Source organism: Trichosurus vulpecula, chromosome X (assembly GCF_011100635.1).
Source record: "Trichosurus vulpecula isolate mTriVul1 chromosome X, mTriVul1.pri, whole genome shotgun sequence".
NCBI classification, from domain to species: domain Eukaryota; kingdom Metazoa; phylum Chordata; class Mammalia; order Diprotodontia; family Phalangeridae; genus Trichosurus; species Trichosurus vulpecula.
Window position 1 is genome coordinate 39,655,857 of NC_050582.1, and position 19,487 is coordinate 39,675,343.

Sequence of the window (19,487 nt, forward strand, 5' to 3'; positions counted from 1 at the left end):
GAAATGGGTGCTTTGATGGCTTCGGGGTTACTTTCCCTACTGGTCATCGTTTTTTGTAAGCTAGGCTTGGAATCCTGCTCCCAGTTTGGTATTTTGACTGTTTGTTTGCAGTCCCCATGGGTATAGGCCATATTGATTTCATGCCCAGAGCTGCTACTCAAGTCCCAAAGTGTCCTCGGCGCCCTCTAACCATGGAGCAGGCAACAGGAATCCATGTTAAGGGTTGAGGTGGGGGCGGGGGTGGGGGAGGGGAGAAGGAAAGCCCGTTGGGTCTCAGGAAGTTTTCTGATGGCTATTTCTCCTGGTTGCTTTGCCTCTGCTTTGTTATACTCTACTTTGGCTATATTTTCCCTGAATCCGTTGGATCGATGAGTTTCTGTGTCTCGTAGAGGTGATCTGGAAGGAGTATTTGTGTGTGTGTGCACATGTCTGTCAGAGTGCACATGCAAACATGCACAGGAGTGCCCATTTCTCACTTAATAACCCTTTGCAGTAATATGATTTTCATTCCCTCCCTGGATCTTCACATATTCTTTCCTTCCATGCTGCCCTGATCACGCCACACTGTGCCACACAATGCCATGCGGAAGTTGGGCACTGATGTATTTCTTTTGATTTGCCTGTTGTTAATTCTGTCACTACCTTGCTTAAATCCTTCAGTGGCTCCCTCTTGCCACTAGGATAAAATACAAAGTTCTCAGCTTGACATTTCAGGTGCTCCACAGTCTGGTTCCCACCTATTTTCTGGCCTTTATTTTGTATTATTTTTCGAACTCTATGTTCTAGACAAAGTGTTCCCTGGCTGTCCCTCTTATGAACTTTGTGACCTTGGACAAGTTATGTCCCCTCCCTGGGCCTCCGCTTCCCTAGCAATAAAGTGAAGGGCTTGGGTTATCTGACCTCTATGGTCTCTTCCAGCTCTAACTCAATAATCTGTGATCAGCATTCTGTCTCACACTTCCACGCATTTGCACAGGCCATCCCCCATGCCTGGACCACCCTCTCTCCTCATTTCTGAATTTCCATATCTTCATCTTCCTTCCAGGTTTGGCTCGGATACCACTTCTCCCCAGGAAGCCTTTCTTTATTTCCTTCCCTCAGTTATTGGTGTTCCCTTCTTCGAATTGCCTTGCGTCTTACTTAATGGTATACACGTATCCCCCCATTGATGTGCCAGTTCCTGAGGCGGGGACCCTGTCATTTTCCAGCTTTATATCCCTAGTGCTTAGCTCAGTGCCTTGCACAAAGTAGGTGCCTAATAAGTGCTTGGCACTGTAATTGATGGGTTTCCAATCTGTTCTTCCATGCCTGGCTGCTGCCTACTGTTTGCATGCTCTCCTGCCCATGTCTGCTACTACTCCCTGATGTAGACCTCAGGTCCCCTAGTGCTGTAAGGACGAGACTCCCTTCTGCATTGTTTTTTGTTCCCTAGAACCTCAAGTCCTGGGGCAATGTTGAGGCAGGGGCCAGAAGTGACAGAGTAGACACAGACGGACATACTTGCCAAAAGCAGGTGTTAGGAAACCCTGAACACAGTGCGAAATAGGTTCATCTGGGGAGAGGGGTGGTGATGGCCCACACAGCTCCAGAGAACAATGGGTTCAGGTAGATAACTAACATTTCTATAGCATTTGCTGTGTGCCAGATGCTGTGTCTCAACTCTGTCACAGACTCTGAGAGGAAGGTGCTGGTATTATCCCCATTTTACAGATGAGGAAACTGAGACAAACAGGGTCAGGGACTTGCTCAGGTCACACAGCTGGTAAGCCTCTGAGGTTGAATTTGAACTCAGGTCTTCCTGACTCCAGGCCCAGTGCTCTATCTACTACAGTGCCACCTAGCTGTAAGCTGTCAGAAGTAGGCGTGGAGTAGGGTGTGAGGAAGGAGACCAGATAAATCATCATGTGATCCAGCAGAAAGATGCCCAGACTCTTGTTGGAGTCCAAAGACCCGGGATCTTACCCTAGCCTTGCCATTTATTCATTTTCTGACATTGGGCTGGTCCCGTCTCCCTCCTGGGCCTCTGTTTCCTCATCAGAAAAATGAAGGGCTGACCTTATATTTCTCCCTCTACGTGCTCCAGCTACACTAGTCTACATGATGTTCCCATCTCCCACTTCTGTGCCTTTGCCCTGGCTGTGCCCCACCCCTGGAATTCTCTGCCCTCTCATCTTCCACCCTCCTTTCTGCAGGAGACATTTCTCAGTGTCCTCATCTTCCAATGTCCTCATCTTCTAAATTGCCTTCCATCTACTCTGTCTATATCTTGTATGTGCCTTGTTATTTTCGTGTCTCCCCCATTAGAATGTGAGGGCAGGGACCATATTTTGGCCTTTCTTCACATCCTCAGTGCAGAGCACAGTGGCTGATGCACATTAAATGCTTGTTGACTCTACTGAATGACTGCCATTCCTGCCATCTTCCCCTTCCCTCCTGGGCTATAGGCTTGGTATTGCTGCTGTTCCCTCCTCTGGGGACCTATTTTGGTGGTATCCTCTGAGGGTCTTGTATTGACTGGAACGTGTAGGGAGGAGAGGATGTGATCCCGGATTAGATCATGTCACCACCAAAAAGCTACCAATGAATGAAACCATCTTGGCTACCCTTGAGAAAAATCAGGTGAATGTGAATCTGATAGGCAGCAGGAGGTGGGGGGCAAGGTTAGAAAGCAGTTTGTCTGAAAAAGGTTTAGAAAATCTGTTGGGCAGCAAGCTCAGTCCGTGGCCATGGTGGGTATGGCAGCCAAGAAGGCCATGCCCTCTTGGGTAGTATGATGACTGGGCATAGGAAGGTCCTCCGTTATTCTGCCTTCATCAGCCTACACCTGGAGTATTGGCTTCAGTTCTGGCTACCACATTTTAGGAAGAACCTTGATAAGCTGGAGGGCTTCCACAAGATGGCAGTCAGCTTGGCAAAGGGCCCTGATTCTGGGTCTTTTGAGAATAGGTCAAAAGAACTGAGGATGTATAGCCTCAAGACTCAGGGGATGTGAGAGCTGCCTTCGAGTGTTGGAGAAGCTGCCATATTTCAGAGGGGTTCCACTCATTCTCTCTGTCCTAGGGAGAAGAACCGGGATCAGTGGGTAGAGGCTATAAAGAGGCAGGCAAAGCTTCCCACCAATGAGAGCCAGCTCCAACTGGCATTAGTTTCCTCCTCTGTCAGGCCCAGGCTGGATGCCCTCTTGTCAGCTACATGGAAGAGGGCATTTTTCTTAATGTAGGACTTGGACCAGATGGTCTTTGAGGTCCTTTCTGACTCTGTGATTGTATGAGACTCTTCAAGAATTCAACTCTGAGTAGGAGAGCCTTAGAGCAACAGGGGAAAATCTGAGGCAGGATAATTGAAGAAGCCTCAGTGTTCATCCACCATAACTGTCCGCAAAAGAAGCAGCTCTTTTGAAAGGGGCAGGACTTTGTGTTTGAGAAGCAAAGGGACCAGTTGGTGAGCTGGGAAAGTGGAAATTGGCGTGTGTGTCAGCCTTAGCACAGCCTTCATAGGGTTCCTTCTCTTCAAGGAAGGTACTTTGTACGTCCGAGAGTTGAGTTTTTGTTGGGAAGTGACCATTGTATCAAAATGTCTCTATAAAAAAGCTCCCCTCCCCCCTGTAAAAAAGAAAGAAATGGAAATGAATTTTATAGGAGCAAAGTTTAACTTTGTCCCAAAAAGTATGTATTCTAGAGACTATTCCAAATGGCATATGAAGATCCTAAGTAAAGGAGAGTGCTTTCTTCCTTCTAGACACATAAATAAGTGTTTAGCTCTCAGTGAGTTATAGATCCAGGTTTCATCTAGGCTTCAGCCCAGAAGGGACGTTTATTATAACTCTTGTTATTTCTGTAGCTTTTAAACCCATCTTGGAGAGGCAGAGTGGTGGGAGTCAGGAAGACCCAGGTTCAAGCCCTGCATTGGCGACTCACTTGGTGTGCTACTACATGCAAGTCTCTTAGCTTTTCTAGGCCTCAAGTGCTCTGAGAAAGCACCAGGAAGAGACAGAAAGACTAGAATTGTTGAAACTCAAAGGAACAAAGAGATTTCAAGAAACCAGGTGGCCAGAATCCCTTTCCTGTTGATGTTTTTCCTGTTGCCCCGAGACCCAGGAGAGACACGCAAGCCTGGACCTGAGCACAAGAAGGCCAGCTCCAGTGAACTGGGGCGGGGGAGGGGGGCAGGGGATGAACAAACAAGGCTATCTCCCTGTCACTGTTGGTTGGTGATTTGTGTTGGAGGGAGTTGCCCACACTTGTGAAATCTCAGGTCTCTGAGACACTACTGGGGATCTCGATGGAAAACGATAAAGAATAGCTCTACTTCTAATGTTTTTGCTCCCTTTGTACATTTCATATGAATGGAATCGAGAGACTGTACATCTGCTGCCATTGAAATTTCTGAGCTTGGAGTCAGGAAACCTGGGATTCTAGTTCTAGGTCTGCCACTAACTAGCTGTGGGACCTTGGACAAGTCTCCTGACCTCTAACATGAAGGCCTCATTCCCAGATGAGTTCACTAAAGTCTCCTCCAGCTCTGTAATTCTCTGATTTAATAAAGTTAGGGTCAGGCTTCCTTAAGAATGTCTGTTTCTTATTGATCACTCTAGACGTTAACCTTTTATAGCCTCTCAGTGAATTTAATGATGTAAAAGGATTGTGTGGCTCTGTTAATCATTTCAATGTATTTTTCACAGAGAAACCCGGCTCCCCAAAGACAGTAAAAGGACTTGACACTCTTCAGCTCACCAAGAATTACTACAGTGTGGTGAGTCTTCAAATGTTCAGTTAATATGTGCCTATGATTTAATCTGTGTAAATCAAATGGTCCTGGTAGTGAACTGTGTGTTTTGTCCAAGGACTAGCCCAGCAAATTCTGAGAGATTCATTGTCAGGTTGGCTGTGGGGGGGAGGTCACTCCCTTCGGTCACTCACTTGGCTTCTGCTTCTGAAATCAAGGCAGTTCTGCCTCTTCTCTCCCTGACCTGATCTGTCCTTTCCCTGTCTTGCTTGTCTTATTTCCTTCTACTTAGCAGATCTTACCTGGAAGCAAATGCTCCATAGGAGCATGTTGTAATTATAATTATAGTTTTATACTGAGCCCCAAAATGAGGTAGGGAGAATGACCAAAGAGGCAGGTGCAGAAAAGGGAGTCCAAGAGTGCTTGGAACATTTGAGAAGGATGGGAGAGCCCCAGATGTTGGGGGAAGGATTCACTATTGGACAAAAATTTCCAGGAAAACTAGATATCCGTGTGGCAGAAAGTAGGGTTGGAGCAACATCTAACATTATATACCAAAGTAAGCTGCACTAAATCGTAAAGGATGATATCATAAGTTAGGGGACAAGGAAGAAATTACCCTTAGGATCTGTGCTTGGGGTACGATTCATGACAAAACAAGGAATAGAGAGGATTGTAGAACATAAAATGTGTACTTTGGATTACATGAAATTAAAATTGTTTTGGCAAACAAACAGTGAAGCTGAGACTAGAAGAGAAGCAGGTGACTGGGAAGCTTAGGAAGTGCCTATAAATTGGGGACTGGCTGAACAAATGATGGCATAGGAATGTCATGAAATACTGTTGTGTTGTAAGAAATGATGAAGGGAAACCTGGGAAAGCTTGGATGAACTCATGTGGAGTGAAGGGCGCAGAGCCAGAACAATGTATACAATGACAACAATATGGTAAAGACAAGTGACTCTAAAAGGCTTAACGTCTCTGGTCAGCACAATGATGAACTGCAATTCCAGAGGACTCAAGATGAAACAGGCTACCTACCTTCTGACAGAGAGGTGGTGGACTTAGTGTGCAGAATTAGACATACTTTTTTGGACATAGACAATGTGTGATTTTATTTTCCTTGACTATGCATATTTAGTAAAGACTTCTGTTTTTCTTTTTTTTTCCCCATGGAGGGAAGGGAGGTGGGAAGGAAAATAAATTTTTGTTAATTGAAAAAAAGACATAAAAAAAGCGCATGAGAGAGGGGAGTTGTGGAATCAGAGGGTATAAGAAGGTCAAAATGATGGGAGCCGTGCAGATCTGGAGTGTGGCAGAAAGAAAAGATGGGACAGAAAAGCTGGTGATGGGCTTCTTGATGTAAGAGAGAGCTTCTTAATGATTAGGTCTCATCCCAGTGTGGAAAGGGTAGCAGTGTGGTCCAATGGAAAGATTTGGCTCTGGGGTCTGAGGACCTGGGTTCAAATCCAACCTCCAACACTATTACTTGTGACCTTTAGACAAGATGGCCTTTTAGCTCTAGATCTAGAGTTCTGTGACCCTTCAACCATTTGTTGGGACTATTGTAGTGAGGATTTTTCTTCCGGTCCACATTGGACTCTTTTGCCTCTGAGGACTCTTCCAGCTCTGAAATCCTGTGATTCTGTGAATGTCAAAGACTGTCTCCAAAGTCAAAAGGGGGCTGTGATCTGGAATGGAGGAGATGTTCCCTACCCTCCCCCCCCCCCCCCCCCCGCCATGGGAGATCTTTGAAGCACTGAAGACGTGTAAATTGAATCTCTTGGCTTAGCAAGAGTTGAAGTGTTGAGATGACAAACGAGAGGCTTTAGGGTGTTGGCTTGGCCTGGCCCCACAGGGTTCCAGTGTGACACATTCAGCACTGTGCTATATAAGGATCTCTTACTAATACCTGGAGACATTTCACACCCACCACCCTGAAAACCTCAAGGCCGGGAGAAAGAGGCCCTGCAAAGAGCCCCTGATAAATGGCTAAAGATAAAATTGTCAGGGCCCAGGCATCCCGGTGAGATTCAGTGAGGAGATTCTGTCTCCCCTGAAGGTAGAGGACAAACTAAGGAGCCTCCTGGGTGCTCCTTCCCTGCCCCACCCCAAGCTGGGATTGCCAGTGTGGCTCAGATCTGAGCTCAGATGAACATCCTCCAGGGTGGGCCTACAGCACGGAACCCTCCTCGCTCACCCTCCCCTGGGCAAGAGAGGGATGTTCACTCTGTACCGCTGGCTCTTTCTTACCAGTCCTCTGCTGGGCTCCTTAGCCTCTCCTCATTCTTCTGCCCAGTGCCCAAGAATCCACCTTGGAGCCTCAGCCTCAGCCTCAGCAGTGCTGAGCATCGTGCAGTGGGAAAGCATTGGATTTGGGGTGCAAGACTATAAGTTTGAATCGCAGCTCTGACTCTTACAATCTGTGTGACTTTGGGTAAGTCACTTGCCTCAGTTTCCACCTTTGTAAAATGATGGAGTTGGACTTGATGATCTCTAGGGTCCCTTCCCCACCTAGCTCTAATTTCCGATACTATGATTCTGGGATCATAAGAACATACTCTCCACCATCTTCCTTTAACACTGTTTCTCCTCTCCCTCCCACTTTTTCCTCCTACTTTGACTGTTCCCTCTTTTCTCCACTCACTTTTTGTGTCTAATACACACACACACACACACACACACACACAGAGCTATCACTTGGCTGCTATTGAACTAGCGTGGCCAGTTATCACAGAAGCTGGGTGCTGGAAGGGATCCATGACCAGATTGAGGTAGAATGGTATTTGGGTTTTGTGATTTTAACTGTGGTAACCTTACCTTCATACTGCATCTACCACATACCTTGTGTGAGATACACACATCCTCCGCCATGGCCCTTCTCACCAAATTAACTCCACTCACACAGTATGCCTAGGTTGCATGCACACACATGTACATATACATGCAAACACGTACACACACATACACTGCCCCTATTCACAATGTGGGTGACACCTACCTGTCCAACCCTCTTCCGCTCTAGGTCTGATACACATCCCCCATCCCTTCTATTCCTCTCTGAGTTCCCTCAGACCCACTTTATAACAGCAAAATTTCACACCCCAGTCCTCCTGGCCAACTTTGATCGTTTCTTACGGGTTCAAGCCCCAAAGTGATCCATGGCAACATCTCGAATGCTCTGAATGTTCTTTTATGTTACCCCTCCCAAAAAAAAATAAAAGAAAAAATGAACTAGCTGAAGTTAATGTGCTGAAGATTATACCTTTAAAGAGAATGTGGCATCAATAAAAACAGCTTAGACTTATAGTGTGGGTTTGTTTTTAAAGAGACATAGGTAACGGCTTTCAAATACAGGCAGATATTTTGATATTTTTGTTCTTAGACTTCTGAGGGCAAAATTGATTACTCAAAATACATTACAAAGTAAGTGCAGTCACCAGTAGGCCTGGATTAGCCAACATACAAAACAAAGGGAGGTGCCTGTAATTCCCTTCACCCCCCCCCCCACCCGCCATCAGAGGCCTAACACCTTTATGAATTGAACACAAGGCCCACCCTCGATGGCATTGCTGTTTCATCCGAAACAGTTATTTTTTGGCAAAGTTTTTGGGATGTCTTTTGTTTTCTCATAACACCCTTTTTCAGATTTACTTCCCCTCTCCAACCTCCACCCAGTGTGCCTTCAATTGTGACTAAGAAAAAGTTCAGCAAAACCTGCAGACACGGCAGATCTGGCAAGCATGTCTGACAGTGTACGTAGCATTCAGCACCCATTCCTCCCCCTCTTCCAGTGAAAGGCCAGAGGTGTGTCATATGGTTTTTAATCAGAGTTAAGAAAACGTAGTGTTTCACACTACATTAGGTCACATGCTACATTTCACACAACGATCCAAGACAATTCCAAAGGACCCATGATGAAAAATGCTATCCACCTTCAGAGAGAGAGAACTGATGAACTCTGAGTGCAGACTGAAGCAGACTTTTTCATTTTCTTTACTGTTCTTTCTTTCTTTCTTTTTCCTTGCAACCTGGCTAATATGGAAATCTGTTTTGCACGTCTTCACATGTTTAAGCAATATCATATTGCTTGTCTTCTCAATGGATGTGGGAGGGGTTCTAGGGAAGGGGAGAGAATTTGGAGCAAATATAAAAAAAATGTTAAAAATAAATCAAAATTAAAAAAAAACAAGCAAAAAAGAAAACATAACATTTCTGGAGAGTGTGTGAGCTAGCGGCAGGGCCCTCAAACCACTCTCTCTTTCCATGACATTTTTCTCTTCCTGTAGCTCTTGGGTAACAGTCAGCTCAAGCCCCTTTTAATGGCAGTACCCAGCTGTCTGATGAGTGAAAATGCCAGTGGGCTTTTTGTCCTCAGGTGCCTTCTTCTGGTTTTCCCTCTGCCCCTGAGTCCTCTGATTTGGACTGATCTGGGTGCTAATGGCTGCCATTTTGTTTTCATCTCTCCGGGTTAAGGTGGCCTGTGGAAGGCCAGAAATGGATGGAATTCTTTCTAAGCTCTATCCACTTGGAATATCCGCAGGGTTTCCGAAGCAGGCTAGTTGCCAAGGTATCTCAGGATGAAGATACTTAGACATGGTGTGCATTTGCCTGTGGCTGACACCAGTGTCTTTGGAGCCTTGAATGGAGGTTTTTAAGTCCTTATCAGGGGCCACTCTACAATTTCCAGTGCTCATTGGAGTGAGAAAAATTCTGGATTTGGAGTTGGAGAAACTGGGTTCATGTCCTATGTCTAATATTTAACTAATTGTGTATTTGTGCCTCAGTCTTATTATCTGTAAAATGGAGATGACAATACACTACCTGCCTTATGGGAGGGTGGAGAAGATACATTGTAACTTATAGAAATTCGAGTTGTTATCATTACTTTTCCCTTTGGAACAGACTATTGATGTAGGGATAGAGACAGGGAACTGCTGAGTGAGGAAACCGTCTCTCCTAAGCAAGGCCTCTCCAAAGGCAAGGCAACCCCTTCTCTCTTAACTTCTAGTCTTAGAGAGTTGCCCACACAGGGCCACATGGACAAGATGTGTCAGAGACAGCCATCTTAACAAGATCAAGAGGCTAAGTAATGAAACCATTTGTTGATGCACTCCCTAAGCTGGAGACAGAGAAGAGCTCAGAGTCTTCCTCCCCATGCCACCTTGGGCTTGTTGTTTCAACTTCTTGTGCCTCATTTTTCTCATTTGTGCAGTGAGGGACTTGGGCTCAATGGCCTCTACAGTCCTGTCCAGCTCTAAGACTAAGCTCCCATGATCCTGTGATTGAGAAGAGATCTTGGGCCATGATGTGCTTGTGTATGTGTGTGTATTTGCATATTCCTATGACTCTATCCCACTGATACTTTCAAACTGTCCCTCCTTTGAGTGCGTGTGTGTGTGTGTGTGTGTGTGTGTGTGTGTGTGTGTGTGTGTGTATTTTGTATTCCTATGACTGTATTCCATGGCTACTTTCAAACTGTCCCTTCTTTGAGTGCGTGTGTGTGTTCATGTATTCCTATGTCTCTATCCCATTGATACTTTCGAACTGTCTCTCCTTTGAGTGTGTGTGTGTGTGTGTGTGTAGGGGAGGGGGGTCATTGAGAGTGTCCAGATCATTTATAAAGGAAAAAAATGGCAGCATCGCAGCCTTACTCCATGGCCATCTGCCTAGTTTAGGCCACACTGAGATGGGAATTTCCTGCTGTATTCCCCAACAAGTGGTCATCCAGCCTCAGAGTGAAGACCCCCAAGGCAGGAGAGCCCACTGGCTCCCAAAGTGGCCCCATCTATTTTGAAGGGCCACTCTCCCGGTTCCCAACCCGTTCTTCCTGCTTCTGCCCCCTGGGCCCAAACAGAAAAAGTCACATCCCTCTTTGACACGACAGTCTTTCATGTCCTCCTGTGTCTTCTCCCTTCCAGGCAAAAGTGTCCCTGGTTCCTTCAACTGATCCTTCTGTGGTGAGTGAGGAGAATGGAAATAAGAACAAAAATACATGGCAGTTGAAGTGAGAGACTGAGGAGAACTATCTTTTCCAGTTCTGAAGAATTAAAAAAAGGCATCTTGGAATGTATTCATCCCAACAGCAGCTTGTTCTCAGCTGCACAGACAGCAGGCCTTTATTTTAGGAATAACTGGGATTACTCTTTCCAATATCCGTCTCCCATCCCCTGTCCTCATCTCTCCCCCAATTAAATTCAAATCAAGGCTTAACGGATCTTTACCAATTACCTCATCACAGCATCTAGCTAGGTTTGGAAGGGACCTCAGAGACCATCTAGTCCAGCTCCATCATTTGGCAGTTGAGGAAAGTGCAGCCCAGGGAGTAGGGAAGTGACTTTCCCAAGGTCACACGGAGACAGTGGAAGAGTTGGGATTTGAACCCAGGTCCTCTGACTCCAGATCAACTCCAACTAATGGCAGCACCGAGTCTTCCACCCATCTCCTACCCATTTTTCAGTTCGACCCCTCTTATTCTTAGTCTCTTTAATTAAGTCAGCCTGCTTCCTGTCTCCCCCAGCTCAGGAAATGCCTTCCCACCATTGTTAGGTTTTGTCATCCTGGGAAGGGATGAAAGGAAACTCACAAGGGCACAGGAATTCCTCCCCGTGTCACCAGGACATCTTCCCCTCCCTTCCCCTCTTCCTACAAATTCTCCCCAGGGTGAAGGGGAGAGGAGAGAGAGAGGGAGGATACTAGCCTATTTCCCATGAGTACATTGACATGGCTTTGACTCCATGTCAAAGTTTGGATACTCTAATGAGTGCACTTCTCTCCCAGGATCAGTTCTGGAGGCCTGAGACAGAAAAGCAAGATCTCCCGTCCTCCCAGAAGCCAGTGCATGGCCAACTTGGCCATGAACACCGCGTCTGACTGACTTTAAATGGATTGTGATTTTATCTCCTCCCAGACATGGCCAGATGGTATGGCTCCCAGGCTGTGGTTTGGCCACCCCTGGTTAATTGATTGGAATCTAGAGCGTGGGAACGAGAGCCCAGCATCCTTCTGGGACCTGGGGCAACACAGAAGTATTCTTCTATGTTGGTAGCTTTTGGGGCTGCTGACCTTCGCTTACTCCCCGCCTACATGGGAACCCCTGAGTATTTCCTGTGACATTGGCCCCTGTCACCCAAAGAGTGTTTTCTTTTTCTCTTTCCTTGTGTTTCCAGTCACCTTCCTCTGAGCTCGGACTTTTCCTTGCCCACTGTAGTTTGATGTTCTGTGCCAGGAAGACTGGAAACAAGGAAAGTGAGCCCATATGTCTTAGCTGCCAGGTTCAATTAGAGGATGCACCATTTAAGCTGTTACAGAGAAAACAGCAGACTTAGCACGGAAAGCGCATTCAGGTTATATTTAGCCCGACTCCGGTAATGCACCAGCCTTTCTCTCTGGGCCTTGTTTCGTTCAAGCTGCTCCACCTGGCCTTGCTCTCCAGGTGACTGATGGAAGGGGAGCATTTAGCACTTCAGGGTTATCAGAGCTAATGCTCATTTACATGCCAGAAGACACTGTTGTCGACAAACATTTATTGCTCTCCTAGTGTGTGCTGGGCACTGGGCTCTGTGCTGGGGCCATCAGAAAGCAGAAGAAGCTGTTTGAGGACAAGGACCAGCCAATGGGGGAGGCAGGATGGGGATATTAAGGGAAAACTCTAGGGCCGATGCTAGATGACCAGGATGGCCAATGGGTGCTCCATTTATTGGTCATGTGATCACGGGCAAGCCCTCTCTGGGCGGCAGGTTCCTCATATAAAATGACGGGGGCGCTCAGTATTTTATAAGCCCATGATTGCCCAGGCCTAGGGTGGTTTTTGTGGAGGAGGCTGGGTTGAGCTGAACCTTGAAGGTTGGAAGGAAAAAAAGAACGAAGGAAGGAAAGAAAGAAACATTTATCAAACACTTCCTATGCTAAGGCACTGTTCTAAGCACTTTACAAATATCTCATTTGATCCTTACAGCAACCCTGGGAAATAGGTGCAATGGTTATCCTCATTTTATTTTCCCCAGTTGAGAAAGCTAAAGCTGACAGAGGTTAGGTGACTTGTCCAGGGTCATACAGCTAGCACATATCTGAGGCTGGATTTGAACTCAAGTCTTCCTGACTGCAGGCCCAGTGCTCTATCCACTGCAGTGCCGCCCCGCGCACTGCTCCTCACCTGGGGTATGCAACACTTAAATGGGCTTAGAAGGAAGAAAAGCCTTCCTGGCAAGGGAAATGAAGTGAACAAAGGTAGGGAGGTAGAACTGTAACTGATTCCAGACTATGCCAAAAGACCCCCAGATTTCCTTCTTGAAGTCAGCTTGCATGATTTCATGTCGCTGGCCAATCTTCCATTAAGTCAACAGAACCATGATTGGAAGCAGGGACTGACTAATGGCTTTTTGGTTTCCTGTTACTCGGCACAGTTGTGGCCTGTGGAACGTAGAAGGCTGGGTTTTCCTTCTACTTAGACCCAGTGTGTCTTGGAGGATCAAGAGTCTTGTCTAGTGGCTATTTGGGCAGAAGGGAGTGGGCTCCAGATAAAGCTCTGCTTGGTTGTTCTCTTAAATCGCTCTGCCATCTTGTGCTCTCATGACACTGCATCTGGCTAATGACTGTGGATGGTGCCTACATAGCTGTTCCAGCTCTTTGTTTGTTTTTACCCAAAGTTCTCTGGGAAGCCACTGTTTAAGTGACTAGTGCCAAGTAGAGTGAAGAATTGCTATGATGAAAACAGGGAGAGTGGGGATAATGTGTCCACACTGGTCTGGGAGCTGCTCAGAATATGTGGTACAGATGACCAGGGCCTTCTTAGGCTCGCTGCCCAAACCTTCCAGTTTTCTGGACTCGATTTGAACATAGCATGAGAAAATCAAGGGCATTAATGTTCACCTAAGAGGATACTGTTGAGAACTTAACTGAGATTCACCTCAATTCAGCAAGTAATGATTGAGTACTTACTGCATGCCAGGCACTACGCTAGGCACTGGGATTACAGAGACCAAGACAAAATGGACCCTGTCCTCAGGGAGCTTATACTTACTGGGGTGGGGGGAGAATTAATAGGCACCCAAGTAAGTCAATGCAGAGGCTATACAAACTAAGGAGAAAGAATTTCCAGGAGAGTGTGCTAAGAAGTGGGAGGGAAGAGGAGAGATCTCCTGTTGGAGGTGGTACCTGAGGTGATCTGTGAGGGAAGCTAGATACTCCAAGAGGTGGGAGGGGGGGGAGGCTGGAGGGCATCCCGGACCCACTTGCTGGTTCTTCACAATGACAAGCTTTGGGAAGTTCTGCAGTGTGACCAATGACTCAGAGGATGCCAGCCAGTTTAGTTGGCCCGTCCAGGTCCCCAGCTTTTGCCGCCCTCCCCGTTGTTCCGAGGTCCCTTTTGCTACCCAGCTTTGGGGCGTTTCACCATTTGCCAAGAATTCCAAAGTGATTGGTGAACATTAGGCTGTTTTTATTATTTCTGGATTTCAGTTCCTTAGGCATTTTCAGCAGGTTCTATGCCAGATGGAAAGATGGCAGGTTTAGAGCTGGAAGGGACCTGACAGTCGTCCTCGTTCGACAGAGAAGGAAATTGAAATCCAGACAATAGTGCATTGGCTGCACTTTGCTCCTCCCCCTCTACAAGACTTCTAATGGTTGGGGGATTTTAAAATTGTAACGAATTGTGCTTCTTTTTGGTCATTGGACCTACTTATTCTATCCCTCTTTACGTTTTCTCCTATGTTGTTGTGTTATTGACTCGAATGAGTCATGTCACACTCTTTTCGCCACTTCCTTCTTCAGCTTATTTTACAGATGAGGAAACTGAGGCAAACAGGGCTAAGTGACTTGTCCAGGGTCACACAGCTAGGAAGTGTCTGAGGCCAGATTTGAACTCGGAAAGATGAGTCTTCCTGACTTCAGGGCTGGCACTCTATCCACTGTGCCACCTAGCTGCCCTAAAAAGTTATTTTGTTTTTGTTGAGGCATGTCCTTCTCTTTGTGACCCCATTTAGAGTTTTCTTGTCAGAGATACTGGAATGGTTCGCCATTTCCTTCTCCAGCTCATTTTACAGATGAGGAAACTTAGGCAAACAGGGTGAAGTTACTTGTCCAGGGTCACACAGTTAAGAAGTGTCTGAGAACGGATTTGAACTCAGGTCCTTCTGACTCCACTGCAGCACCACCTAGCTGCCCCTATATTCTCTCTTCAAGATTCTGCTGAGCAGCTACCTTCTATATAAACTCTCTCCTGGTCCCTCTTCCTTGTATTCATTTCTCTTTTTTATATGTTTTTTTTTCCCAGTTGCACCCTCTTTGGATTGCATTCTTTTTCCTTAACTCTCTATGTGTTGTACTCCCCAAAGGCAAGGAAGTGTGGTGAATGGGTAGAGTGCTGCCAGGACCCAAGTTTGAATTTTGATGGGCACTGGCTGTGTGACCTTAGGTAACTTATTTAACTGCTTAGTGCCTCAAGCAACTCCCTAAAGACTTCAAATTGTAGCCCAATTGCTAGTCTGCTCGGTAGAGGGAATTTCTACTCTGGGAGTTCCCTACTCCCGTGAAATCATGGTTGAGACCAAAGAAGAAAAAGAAAAGTAGTCCAATAGAACAGAAGCTCTTTGATGGCAGGGACTGTTTTGTTTCTGTCTTTGGATCTCTAGCTACTTCCAATAGTGCCTAGCTCAGAAAAGGAGCTCAGCATGTGCTTATGAATTGAGTCAAATTGCCATTGGATGCTCTTTGCCTTTGAGCAGCTCTGTTCAACTCTGCCGTATTTCATTACAAACCAGTCATGGGCCATGAAACCCCGGCACTGAACTCTGGGGATGAGCTGACCCCTCTGTTGGAGAAGTGATAGCCCTCACTCCTCCTCCTCTCCAGTAGAAAATGTCAGAAGGGACCTGTAGGGTTTCTTCCTCCTTTCCTTTTTGCTGACTCTTTGGGGGTGCTGTCTTCTCTAGAGGATCTGGGTCCCCTGCACCCAAATGTGACTGGGAAGGCAGGAGGTAGGGTGGGGGCGGAATGGAGGAGGAAGGTTGTGCCATACTTCATACAGAAAGCATAATTAGTGGTTTGTAATTGTTTTTCTGCCTGCCCACCCTCTGCTGTGCCTGCCATCTTCTCTGAGCCAATTTGCTGCCCCTAATTTCTTCTACCTCTTTTTCTACTCACCCACTCTTTCTTTCACTCACTCCCTTTACTCCACCCTCTTTGCCCTGGCTTCTAGACTGTGTAATGCATCAGCCCGTTGATTCTCTTACTCATATCTCCTGTTCACTCTTACCCATCCTTTCTGGGTCTTTCTTACTCAGCCACATCTCCTTCCCATCTGAGCACCTGGGGGCATTTGGGCTTCCAAATGGCCATGTGGCCATCCATCCAGGATGTGGGAGCTAAGAGTTGTCTGGGCAAAAGGCCTGGGACCTGAAAGGCTGAACCAATGATGCCGACAGATGGATGGCCCCCCTGGCACATGCCTAACATTACATGGAGCTTCTGGGCAACATTGATTTGTCTTTCTCAAAGCATTTCATTAACATTATGTATCTTCTAGATATGGCATTTACCTCAGTGTTCCTCAATATGTCTTGGCCTTTTATCGGTCTTTCTGAGATCACTGAATTTCTTTTGCAATGTTGGCCTTTGCTTATGAATGGGTTAATCTCTTAAAACATCAGCTGTTTCTCTTGGGAAGAGTCCAATGTTCTTTGTCTTTTTAAAAATTTAAGTATAGATGTGGTCAACATAAACTCTGGGAATCTGGATTCCTATTTCTGCTTGCACTGGACCAATTGGGTCCTTGGAGAATGACTGCTATCTTCCCCTCTAGATTCTGGGTGTATCCTTTGTGTGTGTGCGTGCGTGCGTGCGTGCGTGCGTGTGTGTGTGTGTGTGTGTACATATATAATATTTTTTCTTCCATAGTCCGCATTTGTCTTCCAAAAAGAGGAAAATGTATTTTGTCATCTGTTTTCTGAGATCTATATTAGTCACTGCAATTAATCTGACTGCAACTGCCTTTTTAGTGTTGTGTTTAAATTACTTTAGTCATTTCGTATATCATACTGGTTTTTCTCATTTTACTATAAGTCTTCCCATGGTTTTCTGAATTCCTTGTATTTGCCATTTTTAATGGGGCAATAATATTCTATCACATTCATATACTGCAATTTGTTCAGCTATTCACTAATCGATGGGAACCCCACTTTGTTCCAGTTTTTTGGGTGCCATATACTATACACTAAGTGTATAGAGGATGTCTTCCTAAGGCTGTTAGCTTGAGAGTCCATTCCAGTGTGTTCTCCCCAATATTAATTGCCGGTTACAGTTAGCATTTCCTTTATTTCTTTGTTCAGACCAGTGATTCATGTCCCAGTATCATTTAACCAATAAACATCAGTTAGCTTTTTTACACAGGGATATTTATCAAGAAGTTCTAGTAAGAAGAGAAATATAAATTCCCCCTTCTCCTCCTCCAAAAAAGTCTGAGGCATACTCTCCCCACTCCACCTGGGTCCTTGGGAAGAGTGGGCTCAAGCTTAAAAGTATTGACTCTGAAACATTCCTCCCACCCCCACCCCGAAGGGCATTTCCAAAGTCAGGCTGGCCAGCAGATGAAGTCATTCTATAAAATGGCATCTCAGCTGCTGCGTCTGACTCATTGCTGGGCTGGATCGTGCGGGTCACTCACTCCTTGGCGCTGTGCTGGGGGCAGACTTTGGGGCCACCTAGAAATGACTATATATATCAACATTGAAAAAAACTTGACAAATGATATATTTTCCCAATAACAAAAGATGGCATATGTGTTGTTTAAAAAGAGTTTTCATACATTATCTCATTTGATTCTTATAATATCCCTGGGACGAGCATAGTGCAAGTTGTATCCTGATTTCACAGCTAAGGCAAATGAGGCTTGGAGTGGTTCAGTGACTTGCCCAAGGTCACTCCGCTAGTAGATTTCAGAGTGGTGATTCAAATATGGCTGTTCCAACTCAGCTCCTTTCCACAGATCACTCCTCCCTTTCTAGTTCCTTATTGGATGATGGAACAGCTTGGTACAGTGGAATGTGCAGTGGCTCAGGAGTCAGAGGACTTGGGTTCAAATGCTGCCTATGCGACCTTGGCTGAGTCACTTACCTCTGGGCCTCTTCTTTAAAATGAAGGGTTTGAATTATGTGGTCTCTGTGGTCCCTTCCAGTTCTAGATCTAGGATCCTATGATTTAGAGCTGAAAGGAACTTGAGAGATCCGCCAATCCAACCTCTTCATTTTACTTATGAAGCAACTGAGGGAACAGAGACTCCAGGGTTCCACAAGTAGAAAGTGGCAGAGCCAAGGTTCAAATTCAGGGCTCCTAATTCCAAATTGAGTGTCCTTTCTAAACTGTAGGTAGCAGGTTACAGTGGAAAGAATGTTAGGCCAGGAGTGAGAAGAGCTGCATTTTAGCTTTGGATCTGCCACTGACTAGCGTGATCTTGTTCATGTTACTTCTCTCGACCTCAGTTTCCCTATCTGTTGAATAGGGTAATAATAGCACCTGCCCTGTTGACTTCCAAGGGTGGTTGTTGGGATCAGATAAGATATATCATGGATAATGTTTAATAACTTAGGAAACTCTCTCATAGATATTAAAGATTAAATCTGTCCCTTTGTTCATCAGGGCTGAACAAGCCCCTATTTGGACTCTAATTTGGTAAGGGGTGTTTCTTGGAATTTAATGCCATGTTCTTCGTAGAGTACAAGCTGCTGAATACATTGATCATGAGATGATTGTTATATATGTATCCATCTGGCCAGCAGCCCGTCATCACATGGTCATGAATCACACTGGCCATTTGTGCTTGTCATTAGCCATACGGAGCACGAATACCTTCCACCACCTGCTCCGGGGGAAATTGACATCTCTTTAGATTTACTCATTGCCACTTTCCATTTGGGGAACTCAAATGTGAAAACAAGCTTACTTTCAACATAGAGGCAGGCGGGGTACAGAGCTCTGAGTCTCAGTCTTTTTTGATCTCAAGACCCACACAGAGAACTTTTGTTTAAGTGGGTTATATCTATCAATATTTACTATATTAGAAATGAAAACATCTGAGTATTGTTATGAAAATAGTTTTGACTTTGTGGGCCCCTGGAAGGACCTTGGCGACTCCCAGGGATCTCTAAACCACACTTTGAGAACCACCGGTATAGAGAAAAGAACACTTGACTAAGAGCAAGAGGCCAGGGTTCGAATTCTGGTGCTGTCACTGCCTAGCTGGGTGACTGTAGGCTTCTGTTTTTCCATCCATAAAGTGAGAGGCTCAGAGTTGATGCTGCCTTTGCAGCCTTAGACTTCCATTTTCCAAGAGAGTATGGAAACATTTCTTACCAGCATGCTGATGGTCAAGTTATCACCCACAGACTCTGCTTTATGTCTTGGCCTGCCCAGGATGTGTGTAGTAGTTATTTGGGGGAAAAGGATGCTTTGCTATCCCTTCAAGGGCAGCATCAGGGAAGCAGAGAGCAGGGCGTAGAGGCCTAGAGGCCTAGGCTGCCTGGAACGGTAAAGAAGAGATGTTGTAGAGACCACATTGTATCACTCTGAACCTAGTAGCCCTGCCATGTGCCCCACCTCTGAGGGTGGGCATCTTCTGGTAGGCAGCCTTGTCCCCATTGAGGCCCACATTCTCTCATGTCCTTTCATCTTCAAAGGCTCCAGGAGGCCCCAGCAGATCTCCTCCCAGGACTACAGCCAAAACAATGGAGAACCAAAGAGACCACTGGTTTTAGAGCTGAGAGAGAGCT

The 19,487-nt window shown here is 45.9% G+C and overlaps 1 protein-coding gene across 6 annotated transcripts in view; it reads left to right on the top strand.

Moving 5' to 3' along the window:
• The window catches only part of ARHGEF6 (Rac/Cdc42 guanine nucleotide exchange factor 6), a 116,719-nt gene that overhangs the window by 37,432 nt on the left and 59,800 nt on the right, over positions 1–19,487 (top strand). For all 6 annotated transcript variants that reach the window (XM_036739974.1, XM_036739975.1, XM_036739978.1 and 3 more), the window contains one exon: positions 4,682–4,752. In XM_036739974.1, coding sequence (XP_036595869.1) covers positions 4,682–4,752 — 71 coding nt within the window. The remainder of the gene's footprint in view (positions 1–4,681; positions 4,753–19,487) is intronic.